This window comes from Apodemus sylvaticus, chromosome 1 (genome assembly GCF_947179515.1).
Source record: "Apodemus sylvaticus chromosome 1, mApoSyl1.1, whole genome shotgun sequence".
Lineage (NCBI taxonomy): Eukaryota > Metazoa > Chordata > Mammalia > Rodentia > Muridae > Apodemus > Apodemus sylvaticus.
In genome coordinates this window covers 117,170,301-117,190,136 of record NC_067472.1, presented here as the reverse complement: position 1 = coordinate 117,190,136, position 19,836 = coordinate 117,170,301, and the positions used below count along the sequence as shown (strand labels likewise).

General features: G+C 38.7%; 1 protein-coding gene across 1 annotated transcript in view; it reads right to left on the bottom strand.

Annotated features, from left to right (window-relative positions):
* Tmem135 (transmembrane protein 135) overlaps nucleotides 1-19,836 on the bottom strand; it is a 212,116-nt gene that overhangs the window by 46,149 nt on the left and 146,131 nt on the right. The window contains exon 6 of the mRNA XM_052159103.1: nucleotides 13,858-13,904. Coding sequence (XP_052015063.1) covers nucleotides 13,858-13,904 — 47 coding nt within the window. The remainder of the gene's footprint in view (nucleotides 1-13,857; nucleotides 13,905-19,836) is intronic.

Genomic DNA, 19,836 nt, shown 5'->3' with positions numbered 1-19,836 from the left:
TACTGAAAGCCTTATGTGGTTGGCAATCAACATAATCAGCAAAATGGAGACTATGGTCATGTTATAAATTAAGACAGGCTATAAGAGATAAATAACATTCAGTACATAGAGTACACTGAATTTCAAAAACTATTTAAATTAGATAACAATTGCAAGAATAAGAATTGACCTTTATTAAGTGATTACTACTCATTAGGCAAATGGTCATTCAATTCTATCTATAACTACAGGCCCTAAGAATAACTTCCTTTAAACAAACTGAAAAAATGAGACAATGGTAAGGTAAGTAACTTGCCCATAATCCCCAAGTAAGTTTTATTCAAATCCAGGCAACAGACTCAAATTTCTGCCTTGCTTGTCACATACAGGAAACCATGCAAATAGGAGTCTTGCATTCTTTTTTTTTAAATTGGGATATTTTTATTTACATTTCAAATGATTTCCCCTTTTCTGGGTCTCCACTCCCCGCAAGTCCCATAAGCCCTCTTCCCTCCCCCTGTTCCTCCATCTACCCCTTCCTGCTTCCCTGTTCTGGAATTCCCCTATACTCTTGCACTGAGTCTTTCCAGAACCAGGGGCCACTCCTCCATTCTTTTTGGACATCATTTAATATGTGGATTATGTCTTGGGTATCCAAAGTTTCTAGGCTAATATCCACTTATCAGTGAGTGCATACCATGACTGATCTTTTGAGACTGGGTTACCTCATTTAGTACCTCCATCCATTTGTCTAAGAATTTCATGAATTCATTGTTTCTAATGGCTGAATAGTACTCCATTGTGTAAATACACCACATTTTTTGTATCCATTCCTCCGTTGAAGGACACCTGGGTTCTTTCCAGCTTCTGGCTACTACAAATAGGGCTGCTATGAACATAGTGGAGCATGTGTCCTTATTGCATGCTGAAGAATCCTCTGGATATATGCCCAGGAGTGGTATAACAGGGTCCTCAGGAACAGTCATGCCCAGTTTTCTGAGGAACCACCAGACTGATTTCCAAAGTGGTTGCACCATCTTGCAATCCCAAGAGCAGTGGAGGAGTATTCCTCTTTCTCCACATCCTCGCCAACACCTGCTGTCTCCTGAGTTTTTGACCTTAGCCTAATTCTGACTGGTGTGAGGTGAAATCTCAGGGTTGTTTTGATTTGCATTTCCCTAATGATTAATGATGTTGAACATTTCTTAAGGTGTTTCTCAGCCCTCCGAAGTTCTTCATGTGAAAATTCTTTGTTTAGCTCTGTACCCCACTTTTTAATGGGATTATTTGGTTCTCTGGGTTCTACCTTCTTGAGTTCTTTGTATATATTAGATATTAGCCCTCTGTCGGATTTAGGGTTGGTAAAGGTCCTTTCCCAATCTGTTGGTTGATGTTTAGTCCTTTTGACAGTGTCCTTTGCCTTACAGAAACTTTGTACTTTTATGAGGTCCCATTTGTCAATTCTTGATCTTAGAGCTTAAGCTATTGGTGTTCTATTCAGGAATGTTTCCCCTGTGCCCATGTCATCAAGGGTCTTCCCCAGTTTCTTTTCAAAACCACACAAAGATCCAACTAAGAAAGAGAATTTCAGGCCAATTTCCCTTATGAATATCGATGCAAAAATACTCAATAAAATTCTTGCCCACCGAATCCAAGAACACATCAAAACAATCACCCACCATGATCATGTAGGCTTCATCCCAGGGATGCAGGGATGGTTCAATATAAGGAAATCCATAAATGCTATCCACTACATAAACAAACTCAAAGAAAAAAACCACATGATCATTTCATTAGATGCTGAAAAAGCATTTGACAAAATTCAGCATCCTTTCATGCTAAAAGTCTTGGAAAGGACAGGAATTCAAGGCCCATATCTAAACATAGTAAAAGCAATATACAGCAAACCGGTAGCCAACATCAAACTAAATGGAGAGAAACTTGAAGCAATCCCACTAAAATCAGGGACTAGACAAGGCTGCCCCCCTCTCCATATCTTTTCAATATAGTTCTTGAAGTCCTAGCTAGAGCATTTAGACAACATAAGGAAGTCAAAGGGATACAAATTGGAAAGGAAGAAGTCAAATTATCACTATTTGCAGATGATATGATAGTATACTTAAGTGACCCTAAAAACTCTACTAGAGAACTCCTACAGTTGATAAACAACTTCAGCAAAGTGGCTGGCTACAAAATCAATGCAAGCAAATCAGTAGCCTTTATATATTCAAAGGACAAGCAGACTGAGAAAGAAATTAGGGAAATGACTCCCTTCACAATAGCTACAAACAGCATAAAGTATCTTGGGGTGACTCTAACCAAACAAGTGAAAGACCTATATGACAAGAACTTCAGATCTCTGCAGAAGGAAATCGAAGAAGATTTCAGAAAATAGAAAAATCTTCCATGCTTGTGGATTGGCAGGATTAATATAGTTAAAATGGCCATCTTGCCAAAGGCAATCTACAGATTCAATGGTATCCCCATAAAAATCCCAACCCAGTTCTTCATAGAGCTAGAAAGAGCAATTCTCCAATTCATCTGGAGTAACAAAAAACCCAGGGTAGCTAAAAGTATTCTCAACAATAAAAGAACTTCAGGGGGATTCAGTATTCCAGACTTTAAACTTTACTACAGAGCAATAGTGATAAAAACTGCATGGTATTGGTACAATGTCAGTCAAGTGGATCAATGGAATAGGATTGAAGACCCAGAAATGAACCAACACACCTATGGTCACTTGATCTTCGACAAAGGAGCTGAAAGCATCCAGTGGAAAAAAGATAGTCTTTTCAACAAATGGTACTGGTTCAATTGGAGGTCAGCATGCAGAAGAATGCGAATCGATACATTCTTATCTCCTTGTACTAAGCTCAACTCCAAATGGATCAAGGACCTCCACATAAAACCTGACAGAGTGAAACTAAGAGTCTTGCATTCTACCTGTAAGGAGTTAGGGGCTGGAGAGAAGACTCAACAGTGGTTGAGAAGCAATGCTGGCTACTCTTGCAGCAATCAAAATTCAATTCCCTGCACCCACATCAGAAGACTCAAAATTGTCTGTAACTACAGCTCCCTGAGAGCTAACACTCTCTATGGGCCGTTGCAAGGACCCACATGTGTGTATTCTATAGTGCAGAGATTTGCAGAAACATAAATTAAAATAAAGGAATTTTTTAAAATAAAAGAATAGGTTTAAAACTGAAGTACAGGGCCATAGTTGTGTGTTCGTTGCTGTTGTTAAAAAGGAACTGGAGAGGAGAGGGCAGATGAAGGCGCTCTGCAGGGAGGGAGGAAGCTAAGGTCAATGTAGCTAAGCACTGATAGTGGAGACAGAGACAGAACAAGGAACTAGTCTGCTACCTGCACTTCCAGCTGGGTGGATGGCATGTCTGTTTCCTGACAGACAGATCTGGAGGACAGCAAAGAGTTGCAGGAAGGGCTAGAAACACTGAACTAGAGATGTGAAGTCCAGCTGGCAAGGCTTCAGTCTACGAAGCAGTAAAAACACCATGTCACTAGTTAAATGTGGCTTTGAAGGTTAGGAGGCCACATGGCCTAAACAGACCAGGCATCATTACTATATGGATGATAAATAAAAGCTCAGAAGTGTGTACAATTTACCAAAAGACAGTATAAGCACTGAGAAATGCTAAGGTCCAAAAACAATGTACCAAATACACACGTACACAAAGGATGATTCAAAAAACAAGTCAATGAAGAGGAGGTGGGGGAAGGGAGAGAGAAAAGAGTCAAGAATGAATCATCATAGACAAACTAAGGGAAAGGTTCATAAGGGCAGGGGGCGAAACTCCCCCTAGGTAGCTGAAGGGCTTTCTAAGAAAGGAACAGTAAATATCCATTAGAGGAAGGCTGTTTCTGATGGCATCAGAGAGAGAAATTCCAGAGGCTCAAGGGGTAGAGATCACATAGCAGTGACATGTAAGAATGGCAAAGGCAAATTTCTACAAGTAATGTGAAAAACGCTAAGAGAAGTAAAGACAAAAAGGTAGTGTCTGGAAGCAAGATGGTATATTCTCTCCACCATGCCTCTAAGCCCCCCCACTTCTATTTCTTTCCAACATACTCACCTCTAACCACTGTTTCCCGATGATGCTGAAACTCTGTCTACATGTCATCTTCAGCACCAGCCTCCTGACCTCTGATAAATTAAGATTATGCTGAAAGGACCTTTAAAGGCTTATCTGCCAAGCTCCCTAGTTGAGACTTTTGCAGTGTAAATCAGATTTATTATAATATAATCATGCCACTGTTTCACGATATCAAGTATCACATGCCATATAATGTATATACAGATGGTATTATTCCCTTTAGTTACCAAAGGGCATGCTAAAATCCCAAGTAAAAATCAAGGTTGTGTGATTAGTGCCATAAAAAAATGTGGACAAAAAGAGGTAAAAATAAGAAGTCACAGAAAGTTGGACCACATAACCCAACTGATAAAGTACCAGCTCTTTCAAATTCCAACCAGATGACCCGTGGAAATATGGGCCGGGTGCACTTGTCTCATTGGGCTGGGGCATTTGTCTCTCACCATTTCTTTCCCAGGGAGATACGAGTGTAGACAATGAGTAGATCCTATCCACTTCTTAGTTAGAGTAGGTTTGATGAAGAGAAGGGACACTTCTCACATGCCCAAATAGAATCTCTAGGCCAGCTGCCTCTAGATTTTTGCAGCAAATACATACAATAAAAATATGTTGACATATTCCATATTTTATGTGATAGTTTAGAACACTGGCAATTACTGGTTTTGTTAGCTAACTGAACAGCATCTGAGGCTAGAGAGAACAATTGAATCTATGCTTTGTTTCTAGTTGTGCAGTCTTTGGCACATTATACAAATTCTCACATTACACAATTTCCTCACCTGTAAGACAGTACAATTCAGTACCTACTCTTTTTAAGCTGTGGTAAGGTTTACCCAGGAATATTTATAAAGCAGCTAGTTGTACCTTGTACACAATAAGCACTCAATAAATAATAGCTATCTGATTTAACTTTTTGTTATCAAATTATACCATTCAAAGGCCTTCTCAGCCACAAAGAAAGCAAACAGCTTCATTGAAGCTCCGGGAGACAAAGACTGACACTGTGTGTCATTTACATCACAATGGACATACAGGCTCTTTATATAGAAAGGACCCATTAGCTATAATTCCTCTAAAAATTATAAAACTCAAACAAGTATCTGTTTCCAGATTCGCTGAATTTATCCCTTGATTAACTGTTTATAAAAAAAAGTTACAACTTCTTTCACTTCAGTTACATAACCAGAAATCAAGCTTTGGGCACCATTTTTTAGCAATGGTCTCACAAACACAAGGACAGTACAGACAGGTCCTAATTAGGGTAAACTAGCACTTTAAAATTAATATGTCCTCTGAAAAAACGGACACAGAATCAAACTATGGATGGTAGAAGTATAAAGCCAATTCACCTTACATTTGGGATATGCCAGGCCCTCTCAGAGAAGACAGGGAAGGGAAGGGGAAGTAGCGAGAAGGTGCTGAGGAGAGATGCTGAATTCCAACAAAAGGTTCAACAGCCAGGGTCAGAGAGCACAGCATCCGAGCTGCAGACTCAGAAGTGATTATGAGAAATGAGATAAACAAAAGGCTTGTGCGTGGAAGGGGTCCTTTTACCTAAAACAGAACTTTAATTGGGTAGACGTGAACAGAATGGTAGCTACTTAATTGACAGAACAAGAAAAACTAAGTCAGTATGACTAAGCAGAATGGAAGTAGGATTCTAACAGAGAAAGGACTCACAGGAGGATGGTGGCAGCCAGTGTTTAAGAGACACAGTAAATTTCTAGTCCATATTTCATGACAACAGCTGTTAGAAAAGTTCCAGTTTCTTATGGGAAAGTTTCATATTTCAACTACTATTTGTTAGTACTATGACCAATTTGATATGGGAAATAACAAGGTAAAACTGGATTCTCCACGGGGACCCATCTTTTGAAAGTACTAGTCCATGGCTTTGAAAAGCAGCATGCCATCACGCTTTAGAAAGCTGTCTGCAGGTCTGTCTAGCCAATTACTTTTCAACAAAATGAACTTTAATACACAGCAAGCAACAAACAAAAAATAGTATATCTGCAAAGCAAATAAACCAAATATTTAACAAAAATCAACCTAGCATAGATTATGAAAGATTAAATTTGAATGGCAACTGACTACATTACTGAGTTTAAGGCTAGATTCTCAGTGTACAAATGAAACAGCCAGAATTCTTAAATGGCACAGCTAGGTTTTAAAAATGAATTATTTCATGTGTGTACACTTGTGGAGGCCAGAGAACAACTTTTGGACATCGGCTCTCTCATTTCCTAGGTGGCAGGAACTGAATTCAGGACATCAGACTACATGGCAAATTCCTTCACTGCTGTGCCACCTCAATGGACCCATAGCTACTATCAATGAACCCTCAGTAGGCACATGCATATATTTTATAAAGCAATCAGTTCCTGATGAAAACTGGAAGTGATCATTAATGTATGCCAACAGGTTTTTTCTAAAAACATATTGTGAATAACAGATAAGGCAACAGTACAAATTTATTTAAGTGCTAGAATGTTCTCTTAGCACATCTGTCACACACAAAATGACCATGGCGGTCAGTGAATGTTAAATGTTACAATGCATCACTGGCCATTTTCCTATGGTTTATAAACAAAGACAGATGTTTTTTCTAAACACCTTGCAAAGAAGCTTACCAACAATAATTGAATGTGAAATTTTGCAATTCAAGGGGCATTTATATTATCTGAGGAACAATCAAAATTCCTGAGGATGGCAATGTGCTTACAGTGTGAGGGCCCACGCTTCTATGAACTATCACAGAAATCAAATGTCAGTTCAATGGCTTTCTGTCCAACCTGAGTATTAATATCAGTCTTTTGTAGTATGTGACTGAGTCCCAGAACATCAAGGATTGCATACATGCTTGTCACAGCAGAAGTACATGGTGCAGCTGAGACCCGTATCTCCTAAGCATCCCCAGACGGCAAAATCAAAATTGTGTTCTTCTCCTTTTATTCTGAATTTTCAGAAGAAAGAAATATGGTAACAGTTATCATTTAATTATAAAGGTATGGTCAGTAGCAAGAGGTGCTGGGATGGACAAATGTAAAAATAAGAGGAGACTGGCTTTTCCTGTCTCCTAGGGAGGGCTGGGCACCTTAAAACATCTTCCACATCTACTAGCTCATCTACAAGCTAACACCTACCTCCCTGGGTCAGTGACTCAGTCACATCCCAGAAACAAAGCCTGTACCTGAAATTGATCAAGGTGGTAAGAGATGGCTTGGCAGGTAAAGGTGCCTGTCTCCAATGGCTTGGCAGGTAAAGGTGCCTGTCTCCAATCTCAAACTGATACCCAGAAACCACATGGTGAAGAAAGAATCAACTTCTATAAGTTGTCCTCAGACCTACACATGGGCGTGCACACACACACACACACACACACACACACACACACGCACACACACACTCCTCCACCTAGATAGATAAATGTATAAAAAGTGATTATGGTAAAAAATATTCATTTTGTTGTGACTTTCAGCTGAATTTGGGTTCAGTTCAAAAATATATGCCTAGTCACTGAATCTATAGAGGATTAAAAAAAAAGCATCTTCTAATGTGTACATTTCACATGACATTTTACAGGTATTTGGGGAAAAAACTGAAACATTTGTATTATGGTATACTATTCTATAGTGTCCTATTAAATGATTAGCAAGTGTGACACAACGAGGCTGATGTTAGGATAACTTTTTCCTGTGCTTTCCCACTCGTTCCAAATCTGATGGATGGCAAGTAGCTCAACTGTCCTACAGTGACATCTTCCTCGGATAACCACAAGACAGCAAACCCACTGCTGTTCAAAACAGAATCAGAATCAGCACAAATTAAAGATACCAACAGAGAGTACCATAAGTTCACTTAAAGTCAAGCTAGCAAATGATGGTTTATGTTTCCCAAGACTGAGTGTTATTGGAACAGAGAAGAGGAAAATATTTAATTATATTATAATCTCAAGAAAGAAGAAAATTATTTTTAAAAATTAATGAAATACATAAATCCTCATTTTTTCCTGGAGAACCACTTCATGACCACCCCACCCTCCCATGACCTGCCACAGACTCCCATTCTAAATCTCCTTCTGTATTGTTGCAAGGAACAATGAAATTAATAACTTAGAGAAAATTCTAGCCTATAAGAACTTATAATCTCTAAAGCTAATGCCAATTTTATGTGAGTTTTGTGTATTTTTAAGTGATGCTTTAAAAAACAGAACCCAAATGATATTTAAATGACCTTCATGTAGGTATGAAACAAGTGAAAAATGAGAATAACACTTCTTTGCTTGCTATTAGGCACTTCCAAAACAGAAAGGTAAGCTTGTGAAAATGCCTTCACTAGAAAGGCAGTCTGCAGCAAACAGCACGTTCCTTTAAATACAAATACTAACTCTATGCCCGAGAATGACGAAAACAGCTTCTAGTACATGCCTGACCAGAACTCAACAAGTGGCAGAAAAAATAAGGGACACACACACACACACACACAGTGTGTTGTCATATGGATATAAGATTATTTACGGCTTGTGTACGCAGCACATTTCTAAATAACGTCTGGATTGCTGCTATGCCACGTCTAAGCTTTACAGGCTCGGTGCCTAAGCAAACTGCTGGCCTCACTGCAGCCGCCACAGGGCAGGTAAGGAAGAATTTCCAGCTAGTATTCACAACTTGTAACCAAGTTATGTTACTCTGTGACACTATGTTTAATTTAAAAAATGGTGTTGTTTACTTGCTTTTAAAGAGTAGCTGTTGGGGTTTTGTCTAAGCTCCACCCCACACCTACCTGGCAATGGCCAGGTATGCCCCGCCCCAGAGATCTGGCCCACTATAAGAGGGGCTACTTGCCCCTCCTCTCTCTCTTTGCTCACCTCTCTCCCACATACTCTCACCTCTCTGCCCCTGGGGCTCTTCCCCCCCCCTCCATGTGGTCATGGCCGGCCTCCACTCCTCCTCTCTCCCTCTCCCTCTCCCTCTCCCTCTCCCTCTCCCTCTCCCTCTCCCTCTCCCTCTCCCTCTCCCTCTCCCTCTCTCTCTCTCTCTCTCTCTCTCCCTCTCCCTCTCCCTCTCCCTCTCTCTCTCTCTACCACTAACTCCCATCCCCTATTCTGAATAAACTCTATTCTATACCATGTCTGTGTATGTGTGGTCCCTTAGGGGCAGAGGTGCCCAGGCAAGGGCCTGCCTGGACACCTTCCCCCACGCCGCCTAGCCACACTCACCTAACCCCTATACCCCCACCTTTAAGCCCCTTCATCATCCTGCTGACTCCTTCATTTTATACACAGCCTCCTGATGATGAGAAACCCACGTTTAGTTATTGTTCCTAATTTTAATTTTCAGTAGGATTAAATGCTAGAGGTTTGACTGTGATTTTTTTGTTAATTCTTTCATGTTTCATATAAAAAAAATTCCCATACAACTATAAAACCATCTTGATCCTAAATCTGATAAAGTGCCTGAAATCCTCACAAACAGGAGCCTGACACAGGAGGATGGCTGTAATGCTGAGGCCTACCTAAGCTATACAGGGTACTCCAGGCCAACTGAGGCTACAGCCAGAACGACGTGGTGTATCTGGGGACTTTTTTGTTTTCAAATACTTACACTGCTTTACCCACTAATATACACTTGAACATAGCCAATGTGTGGCCGACAGGAGAAAACACTTTTTATCAGTTCTTACCCTCACTCCTACTTAGCCAGCACTGACAGCAGCAGGCCACACCCTCAGGACAATTGTGTGCATACTGACTAAGCAATAGAACAAAAGGGGCAAGACATCAGGAATACCTAGTGAAACATTTGAGGAACACCCTTTCAAAGCACCTTCAAACATGCTTCATAGTCCTTTGGACTTGAATTTCCGCTGGGATCCATAGCAGGTAGTATCAATAAAATCCAGATGTCTTCACGAGTCAGGCAGCTAGCAAAGACAGAACAAAACTACAACTGCCAACTATTACTTTCCCCCAGCCAGACATCTAAAGTGCTCCAGGATTCCACTTTAACATAAGCCTGTGGAAAATCCTATGGAAAATCACAATCACCATGTACAAAACCATGTATGTGAAGAAACATTTAAAAATCTACTAAGAGACCAATGAAGGGAAAGTACTTCATTTGGCATTTAGGTAAGCAGAGTTTTGAATACCAAACTCTTATGTGCTGGTTTTTAAGTAAATTCACATATCAGAGACATGGATTTCATCAGAAAAAAATTATAAGATTACTCCCTTAAGTTATTTTTTAAAAAGAAAAATCACACCAGTACATTTTATCTTTATTGAAATGGGTCTCAGTTTCCTCTTTCCAAGTTATACATCAGGATAAAAACATAAGATGATTTACTGACACATAAAAATGTTCCTTTATCTTCTTGCCAAAAGACATTAACCATTACAAGTAGACCTGAGTGAGGACAATATCATTTTATATTTAATTATCCAATTTTATGCAATTAGCTTTAAAATACTAACAATAAATTGAATAAATATGTCCCCAAATACCTGTGTTTATATTAAAATGCCATTGGACCTGCCAAATGCCATGTAAAATAACTGTTCATTGCCAACACAAGCTAGTACAGAAAGCACAGACCGCTATTTTGTTTGGTTGTAATCCTTCCTAAAGGGCTATATTTTTACCATTCAGCAATCCCTTTGCTGAGTTATTCAAACGGACTTCTGCCAAGAACACTACGAATTCAGTGACAGAACTTCTTTAGGGAGAAAAAATAGTCCCTTTTCCTCAGAAAATTGAAAGTGTTTATCTTGGCTCTTAAACCTTGTATTGAGACTTCTGGAAAGTATTTTAAACTGTTGTTTTTACCTCAGACATTTGTAACTGAAGCAGGAGTGGTTCCACAGTTCTGCACCAAAACACGTATTTATAGGGATGATTTTCCCTCTGCACCAAAAATACTAGGCTAATGGCAGCAGTTTTCAAAATATAATTTCCTACAACCAGGAAATAAACTGGATATTTATCTATGTATTCAATATGCAATATGCTTTTAAACCACAGACTTCTTATGATTAAGAAATGCTGATCATTAAGCATACTTGTTACTCTGAACAGTCACTTAGGGAAGGGTTACTTCCGTTATGACCTGTTAGGATTTTCACAAGGCAGCAATACTTTACTCCCATGCAGGGAAACAAAGGGAGGTTTCTAACTTTGCAACATTTTGAAAAATGATTTTCCTGATAAGAATGGTATATCATCAGAAGAGTCAGAATACAAAGCTATAATAGCAGACAATGGTTTGGTTTTTTTGGTTTTGGTTTTGGTTTTTGTTTTTTACAGTGGTTTCCTAATAATATCATTGACACAAATAGGGAGTCTGGGGAAACTGATGAAATGTGATGTTCATGGTTTCTAATTCAGCTTATCAAATTAGATTTATTAAAGCACAAGAACCAGTGTGCTACAGAGTACAATAGCAGGGAACATACAGAGTGAATTGTAAGACTCATGAGTGTGTGATTCAGTGTAGATAGCCCTGGCATGCACAGGCTCTGAGTTCGATCAAAACAAAGAATCCAAAGGAAGAAAGAAAACAAAAACTAGGAGGGAGAGAACACACGTGTCCTCCATTCCACAGCTCCAATGTCTTCTATCACTAACACCTGCTGGAAAGAACCCAGGTATCCCTCAACAGAAGAGTGGATGCAAAAAATGTGGTATATCTACACAATGGAGTACTATTCAGCCATTAGAAACAATGAATTCATGAAATTCTTAGGCAAATGGATGGAGCTAGAGAATATCATACTAAGTGAGGTAACCCAGACTCAAAAGGTGAATCATGGTATGCACTCACTAATAAGTGGATATTAACCTAGAAAATTGGAATACCCAAAACATAATCCACACATCAAATGAGGTACAAGAAGAAAGGAGGAGTGGCCCCTGGTTCTGGAAAGACTCAGTGAAACAGTATTCAGCAAAACCAGAACGGGGAAGTGGGAAAGGGTGGGTGGGAGGACAGGGGAAGAGAAGGGGGCTTGCGGGACTTTCGGGGAGTGGGGGGGCTAGAAAAGGGGAAATCATTTGAAATGTAAATAAATTATATCGAATAAAAAAAAAAACAAAACAAACAAAAAAAACCACCTGCTATAAAATCCCCTGCATCTTTACCAGCTCTTTGATGAAGTCCTTCCTGCCACATAGCTTTATTATTTTGTCTCTATTTGATACCCTCCCTGGCAACAGCAACATCAAAATTTTCTGTTCTCACAGATTGGTTTTGAAAAAGTAAAACTAAATTAAAATTTAATTAGTATGCCTTATTAAATGTTTGTTAGGATGTTCTGGTAATCCCTACTTTACATTATTTGTATGTTTAATTTATTTGAAACTAAATCTTACTACAAGTCTGCCACTGCCTGTGTATCAACTAATCACAAATGTTAAAGCATCAACATTCTTGCTATGACTGAACACCAACAAGTCAGTAAAAATTATTTAAAGGAGTATCATACGAGGGATAGAAATGCAAACTAATTATTATGGCTGAAAATGAAGACTATGAAGAAGTCGAGTTGGGAGAAACTTGAGAGGAAGAGAGGAGTGGGGCAGGATCAGGTATGAGGACGTAGGGATGATATACAGTGGATCAGGAATTTGAACAGAGCTGTGTAGCCATGGGGGATGATGGGAAACGGGGTAGCCACCAGCAAGTCCCAGAAAAGCAAGAGGCTCTAAGGATCCAATAGGGATGAGATTAGCTGAAATGCACAACAAAGGGGACAGAGAACCTGTAGAGACCATACCCAGAGGTTAAGCAAGGCCCCCAGTTGGGGGATGGGGTTGCCCACTCATCTCCAAATTCTTAACCCAAAAGGGCTCCTGTCCAAAAGAAATATGAGGACAAAGTTTGGAGCAGAGACTGAAGGAAAGGCCATCCAGACACTGCCCCACCTGGGGATCCATTCCATATACAAACACCAAACCCAGACACTATTACAGATGCCAAGAAGTTGCTTGTTGACAGGAGCCTGTTACAGCTGTCTTCTGAGAGGCTCTGCTAGAGCCTGACAAATAGAAGTTGTTGCTTGCAGCCAACCATTGCACTTAGCACGGAGTCCCAAATGGAGGAAATAGAGAAAGGACTGAAGGAGCTAAAGGGGTTTGCAACCCCATAGGAAGAACAATATCAACCAACCAGACCACGCTGGGCTCCCAGGGACTAAACCACCAACCAAAGAGTACATTTGAAAGGACCCATGGCTGCAGCTGTATATGTAGCAGAGGATGGAATTGTCTAGCATCAATAGAAGGAGAAGCCTTTGGTCCTGTGATTCTCCAGTGTAGGGGAATGCCAGGGCGGTGAGGTGGGAGTGGGTGGTTACGAGGGAGAGCACCCTCACAGAAACAGGGGGAGGGGGAATGGGTGAAGGAGTTCCAGAGGGGAACTAGAAAGGGGGATAACATCTGAAATGGAAATACATAAAATAGCCAATTAAAAAAAAAGAATTACAACAGAAAAAAAAGAATCATTTTCAATACTGTTCTGGTCATAGGAAGGTGACAGGCACCCTTTGTATTCATATTTGAGTCAAACTAACACATTCCTTCAAAAAACGTTTCTCCTCTTTCTGTTTTCTTTACTAACAAAGATGTAGGATTTACCTCTAAATTCTTGGGGTGAGGTGAGTAGGAAGCCATGCCATTTACTGAAGATAATGACTTGGGGGAGGGCACACTTTAGTTGAAAGGAATCAGATACTATTTGATACTGAAATAAATTGGTGAACAGAGCATACCTGAAAAAGAACATGTACATGGCCGCTGTGATGCAGAACAAAAGGACCTGCAACGAGGAGGAAACGGATTATTTGCAAAAGGTAGTAACTGACATCATCACTTCTATGACTGATAAAAGCAAATTATCCACTATTAAATCTCAGGCTTTATACAATGCAATGACACAAAAGCTCCCATCACAAAGTACATCAATATACCAGGTTATGTACCTCCCAAATATACTGCATCATACTACATACATGTGGTATATGTATAATCTTCACTATCTATGAAAGGTTGATTTTAAAAATAATCCAGCCAACTAGCCCACAGATATACGAATCCATAAATGATCAAATATCTTACATAAAGTAGCATACTATCTATATATGAATTACATACATCCTCTCACATTTTATTTCATCTCCATATTACTTACAGTTTACAGCAAAACATATAAATTCAATCTACATAGACGTGAGACTATATTTTTGAGGGAATAAAAAGAAAAGGACTATATATGTTCAGCAGAGTTTATCAAATTTTATTAATATTCCAACCAGCAGTTGGATGAATTCATGGATATGGGACCGACTGATACATAAGGACAAGTATACACACAAAGCTATTAACAAACATATATAACCAGAGGACTCGTATAGACTAGATGGGTGGGAACAGGGTTCAACAATGAACACCTGTAAAACTTGTCTATAAGAACCAAGATCCTCAAACTGTGGAACAGATCATGAAATGTACATCTTTGTGTGGACAATGAAAAGTATTTTGTATTACAAATTATAGAAATTTGGAGTTGAAAAGAGCTCCATCATGAACACATGCTATATACACAAACTAAGGTTCTTAATGACAAGTGATGGCAGATACTTTTTGCAGTAAATGAATGCTGATTCTCAGAGATTCTACAGGGTACGACTCCATGGTAGTATAATAAAGGCAAGGAGAATATTCATCACGCCTAATGAGGTATTTATGGTGTTCTCTCATTATTTGGTGACAGGAAGTCTCCCTTTCTTTTCACTAGTGTTTCATTGTTTTCACTCTTTGTGATCATTATATATGAGGTGTGTTGCTTATAGGCAATGTGTGTATTTCTTGCCTTGTTTGCCTTGTTATTTTTTGCACATGGGCTCTCGCTGTGTACTGTATAGACTTAGCTAGCCTGGAACTCGAGTGAGGTTTCGACTTTCCTGTCTTTGTATCCAACATGCAAAGAGCTAGGATTAAAGGCATGAAAAATCACACTCAGCACATTTTTTGGTAAAGATCTATCTCTTAATTGGAACATCTGGACTCTTTATATTTTTGATGTACCTACTAGTATATTTAGATTAAAAATGTCTTTGATTTCAATATTGCCCCTTCTATTTGCTTCTTGTTGGCCTTTTCCCTTTTTTGTTTGTTTGTTTGTTTGTTTGTTTTTCAAGACAGGGTTTCTCTGTATAGTTCTGGCTGTTCTGGGACTCACTCTGTAGACCCGACTGGCCTCGAACTCAGAAATCTGCCTGCCTCTGCCTCCCAAGTGCTGGGATTAAAGGTGTGTACCACCACTGCCCAGCGGCCTTTTTCCAATTACCTGAATTAATGGTGCTACTTCCTCTCACGGGCATTTTTTTTACAGTATCTTTAAATTTCTAATCCATATAAACATCGCACTGTACTATTTAATCTACAGGAACTTCACAGTGCACATACCCAGCCCTTTTCCCCAGCTGTCTTCATGTCACTGCTGTCAGGAACCCCCAGGTGAGCATCAAATCTGACACTGCATTTTAATCACTTTTCCTTGAAACTGTCTGAAACTCTTCCACTATTTGGAAAACTATTCTTGCTGGGTATAGAACTCTATCTCGGTGGGCCCTTCTTTCACTGCTCTTCCCACTGTGAACTGTGATGTGCTTTCTAGTGACCTTCTATCTCCAACAAATTGTTTGGACTGTGGCTTCATTAAATATCTTGAATATTTAAATTTGCAGTCTCAATCACACTTGAAACTTTTTACTCATTATTTGAACAAATGTCCCACCCTCCTGGTTCTGCTGTCTTCTCCATCAGAAAATCTAATCTAGGCTATAAGAAATTTACACAGAACTCATGGATGCCATCTTTATTCTGAAAAAAAATCCCTTTTTTTCTCTTTTTCTCTATATGTTTCATTTTGGACTGTCTCTCCTATTGTTTTAATTGATAGTCATGAAGATTTTTCTTCCAAAATGCATATTTACAATTATTATAACAATAAACTTTTCATCTCTAGAAGTCTGACTTGGATTTTATCCTATCTGCCATGTCTCTAACTTTTTAAGACTACAGGATTTAGTTATAACAACCCTTTTCAATGTCCTTCAATGTAGATTGCTGTCTGTAAGCAGGTGAGGACAGGCAAAAGATAAGGCTAAAGTCTGTCATTGGGCAGTCGAAAAAGAAGGTGGGCTGAAGATTTTTAGAGACTAGTACAGAGAAACAGAGACAGGGGAGACAAGATGGAACCTATAGGAGAGGAAGAGGAGCCAGAACCACGCAGTCCTGGGAGCCTAAGTATAAGGGATTTCTGAGAGAGATGATACAAAGACTTCTTAGATAGATGATGCATAAGTGTTAGAGAGTTCATATATACATATATATTTCACACAACATTTGTCTGCTAAATGGCTCTCAGTTCTGGCCTGGTATGGACTGAATTATTTCTTGTGAGTCAGGAAGTCCTGCTTCTCACTGCTCAACAGTAATTCCTTACTTGATGCCTGACACTCTGAGCTTTACTTTGATGGATCCTGAGTATTTCTGAATTCTAACAAATCTTAACCTTTGTTCTGGTACACAAAGAAATTACTTGGGAACAACTTAATCTCTTCAGAACTTTTTAAAAAGATTATTTTAGAACAGTCTGCATAGTGGCTGCTGTGGAGCTAATTATGCCATTACTGAGCACATGTGCTTTATTTTACCTAGTACCATGTCACACCCTAAGATTTTTCTATAATGTCTGCAAATAGGAAGTGAACCCATTCTCACAACTGCCTGAATGCCCAGGACACAATTAAGAACAACTAATCTTTTAGGCTGCTCCTTCTGGGAATTGAGTGTTTCCTCTGTAATGCCCTAATCCATGATGAGCTGAATACTTTCCACGCCAGCCTTCTGTTCTGTGAGCATTGTCCAGTGTGATCTGCCCACAAGACCAGTTTATTTCCTCATTCACAGTCTTCATCTAATGACTCCTCCTTGACTCATGACTGAGAATCATGTCAATACATTAAGCTAGAGTAACAATACAACATAGTCCATTTGTTTCTCGTATCATAGTGTCCCTGCTCCTTGATGCCTAATACCATTGATTTATGTATTCTGTCTATACTTGCAGTTGTTCTGCTGTTTAGTGAAAAAGTACAGTCACTGATAATGTATTTTGGTCAGAAGTAGCAGAGTATGGTTATTGAAGTAAAATTCATGACTATAAAATATTAAATTAAGTTTATTTGCTCATTCATGTTAGTGATGTGTATGAAGCAATTAATAGCTGTATAGAAGAATAGTCACCATCACAGACAGGCAGGCACAAGCTGCCTTCATCATTACTAATGTCCAACTAAACATCCCTGGCCAGGTGATGGCATTTTCTTTGGCTAGTATTACGAAGTTATAGCAGTTCACATACTGTAAGTCTGAATATAAAGTATGAACTGGTACACTTTTAACCTTACACTTGGCAACTCTCTACAAATTAACAAATAATCATCATTTAATTTGTTCATTTCTAAAAAAAATGGCAGTTGCATAAGCTACATGTATGAAATTCTAATAATATAATATATAGAAAACCTAACAAATAGTCACTAGTATATCATAAATATTCAGTAGTTACTGAATATTTGCCGGGCTGGAAGACGGCACAGTGGTTAGGAGTGTTCACTGCTCTTGCAGTTTATAGTTTCTAGGATCAGTTTCTAGTACTCATATAGAAACTTACAACTGTCTGCAATTCTAGTTTCAGGGGATACAATACCTTTTCTCCCTTTACAAGCACCAAGCAAATTCATAGAACACACATACACATGCAGGAAAAATACTAATACAAATAAAGTTTTAAAATATTTTAAATATAAATAAATGCTAGTAAGAGGTAATTTCTCTGCAATGCTCACAAACATTAATTTAACTTAATTTTGAAGTTACTATTTTAGTTGACTTTTTAAATATTATATTTCAATATAGATGGACCTCAAAACCAATATTAAAAGTAAAAGCCAGAAACCAAAACTATGTGTTATATTATGACTTTTCTATATGTAATTTCAAAATAGGAAAACCTGTTTACAGAAAATACAATAGTAGCTGCCTAAAGGTGGGGGGTAAATAGTGATGGGAAAAGATCAATATTGAATAAAAGGTTATTTTTGGGCAATACACACACACACACAAAACTGATATTTAAGCTGGAAAACTTTATACTATACCATGTCCCCCGGATCTAGAGTTACAGACAGTTGTTAGCTGCCATGTGGGTACTAGGAATTGAACCTGGATCCTCTGAAAAGCAGCTAGTCCTCTTAACCTCTGAGCCATCTCCCCAAACCCATGTAGTTTATGCAATGTTTAAAAGAGCTATGTAATATAGGGACTCCTGCTATTATCCAAAGGCTCCTTCCACAGAGATACAGAGGCACTTCAGGGATTTAGTCAGAATTTGAAACCATCTGAGATCCAGAAACTCATAAACATCAAGAATTTCTCTCATGCTTTTGAAAATCTCACTAAAGATTTACAGCTTTAAATTTTTTCATTCAAATATGGAACACCTATTATTTTCATGCACTGAAAATAAAGCAGTTAAAATAGCCTGCATCAAGTAGTTTGTTACAGAATGAACCAGAGTTGAGAAAAATGACAGTGACAAGAAAATTCTGTAACTCAGATTTTATATAAAATACTTGTTCCAGTGAAGAAATTCTTGTCAAGAAATATAACTTTTTCAATTTCTAAAACAAACAATGTCAATATTACACAGTAAAGCTAAAATCGCATTTATTTGCATATGTAGTGAGATGAATGGAGAAGCCTGAAGAGTCAGCAGTAGCTGTGCTTCATGTGCCTGTGTAATGATGGAAGGGACCATTCTTTATCCGACTGTGACCAAACATGGAGTTTATTAACTCAGAAAATATAAGGCAATAAAACTTCATACATTACTCAGCACATGGAAGGATGGAAAACAGGCAGAGAAACAGGTTTCTTTAGGAACTCAGCCAAGTTACAGCTGAAACAGTACTGCGCTTTCAGTGGGACAAAGTGGGCAGGCCACTCTCCCCCGCATGGATAGCAATTCGTATTAATTTCATTATTTTCCTCCAAAGGCTGATAGTCTAAGAACCAGCATTAAGGGTGGTTTTCCCTTAAATACATTACAAGGTAAGTTCAAGTTTCTATATTACTTTAAAAGACCACAATAGAGCCATACACAGACAACACATTATTATCAATGCAATTCTGCTTATTATTTATTTGATAAAGGGAAGAAATATCATAAGAGAGAAGGTTCTCATTCTGTATTTCGCCAACCATATTGGTCGGTGTCCAGATGGACACTAAATGTCCTATAAGTGAATTCTACATGTTTCAGTGTCCATTCATTAACTCAATCCCAATACATAGTCCAGGATACAGTAATATAATCTCTTCAACACTGTTTTGAATACAGCTTAAAGGCACATGACTCATGAATTAGAATGCAATGCCTTCTGACCATCTGCATGAACCTGGGCATATGCACATTCAAGAATCCACCTATGTCCTTCTTAATTAGGCATGTCACTGCTCATATCTGGTTTGGTTTGGTTTGGTTTCTGACCCAGATTCAGATTCCTTTCTGTATACTTTGTTCTCTCTGGTTACCATTTCTGCAGGAAAAAATCAGTTTTCCTCTAATGAGCATAAAATAAGTCTCAAAGCACAATGAGTGCATGTCTGAATTAAGAATC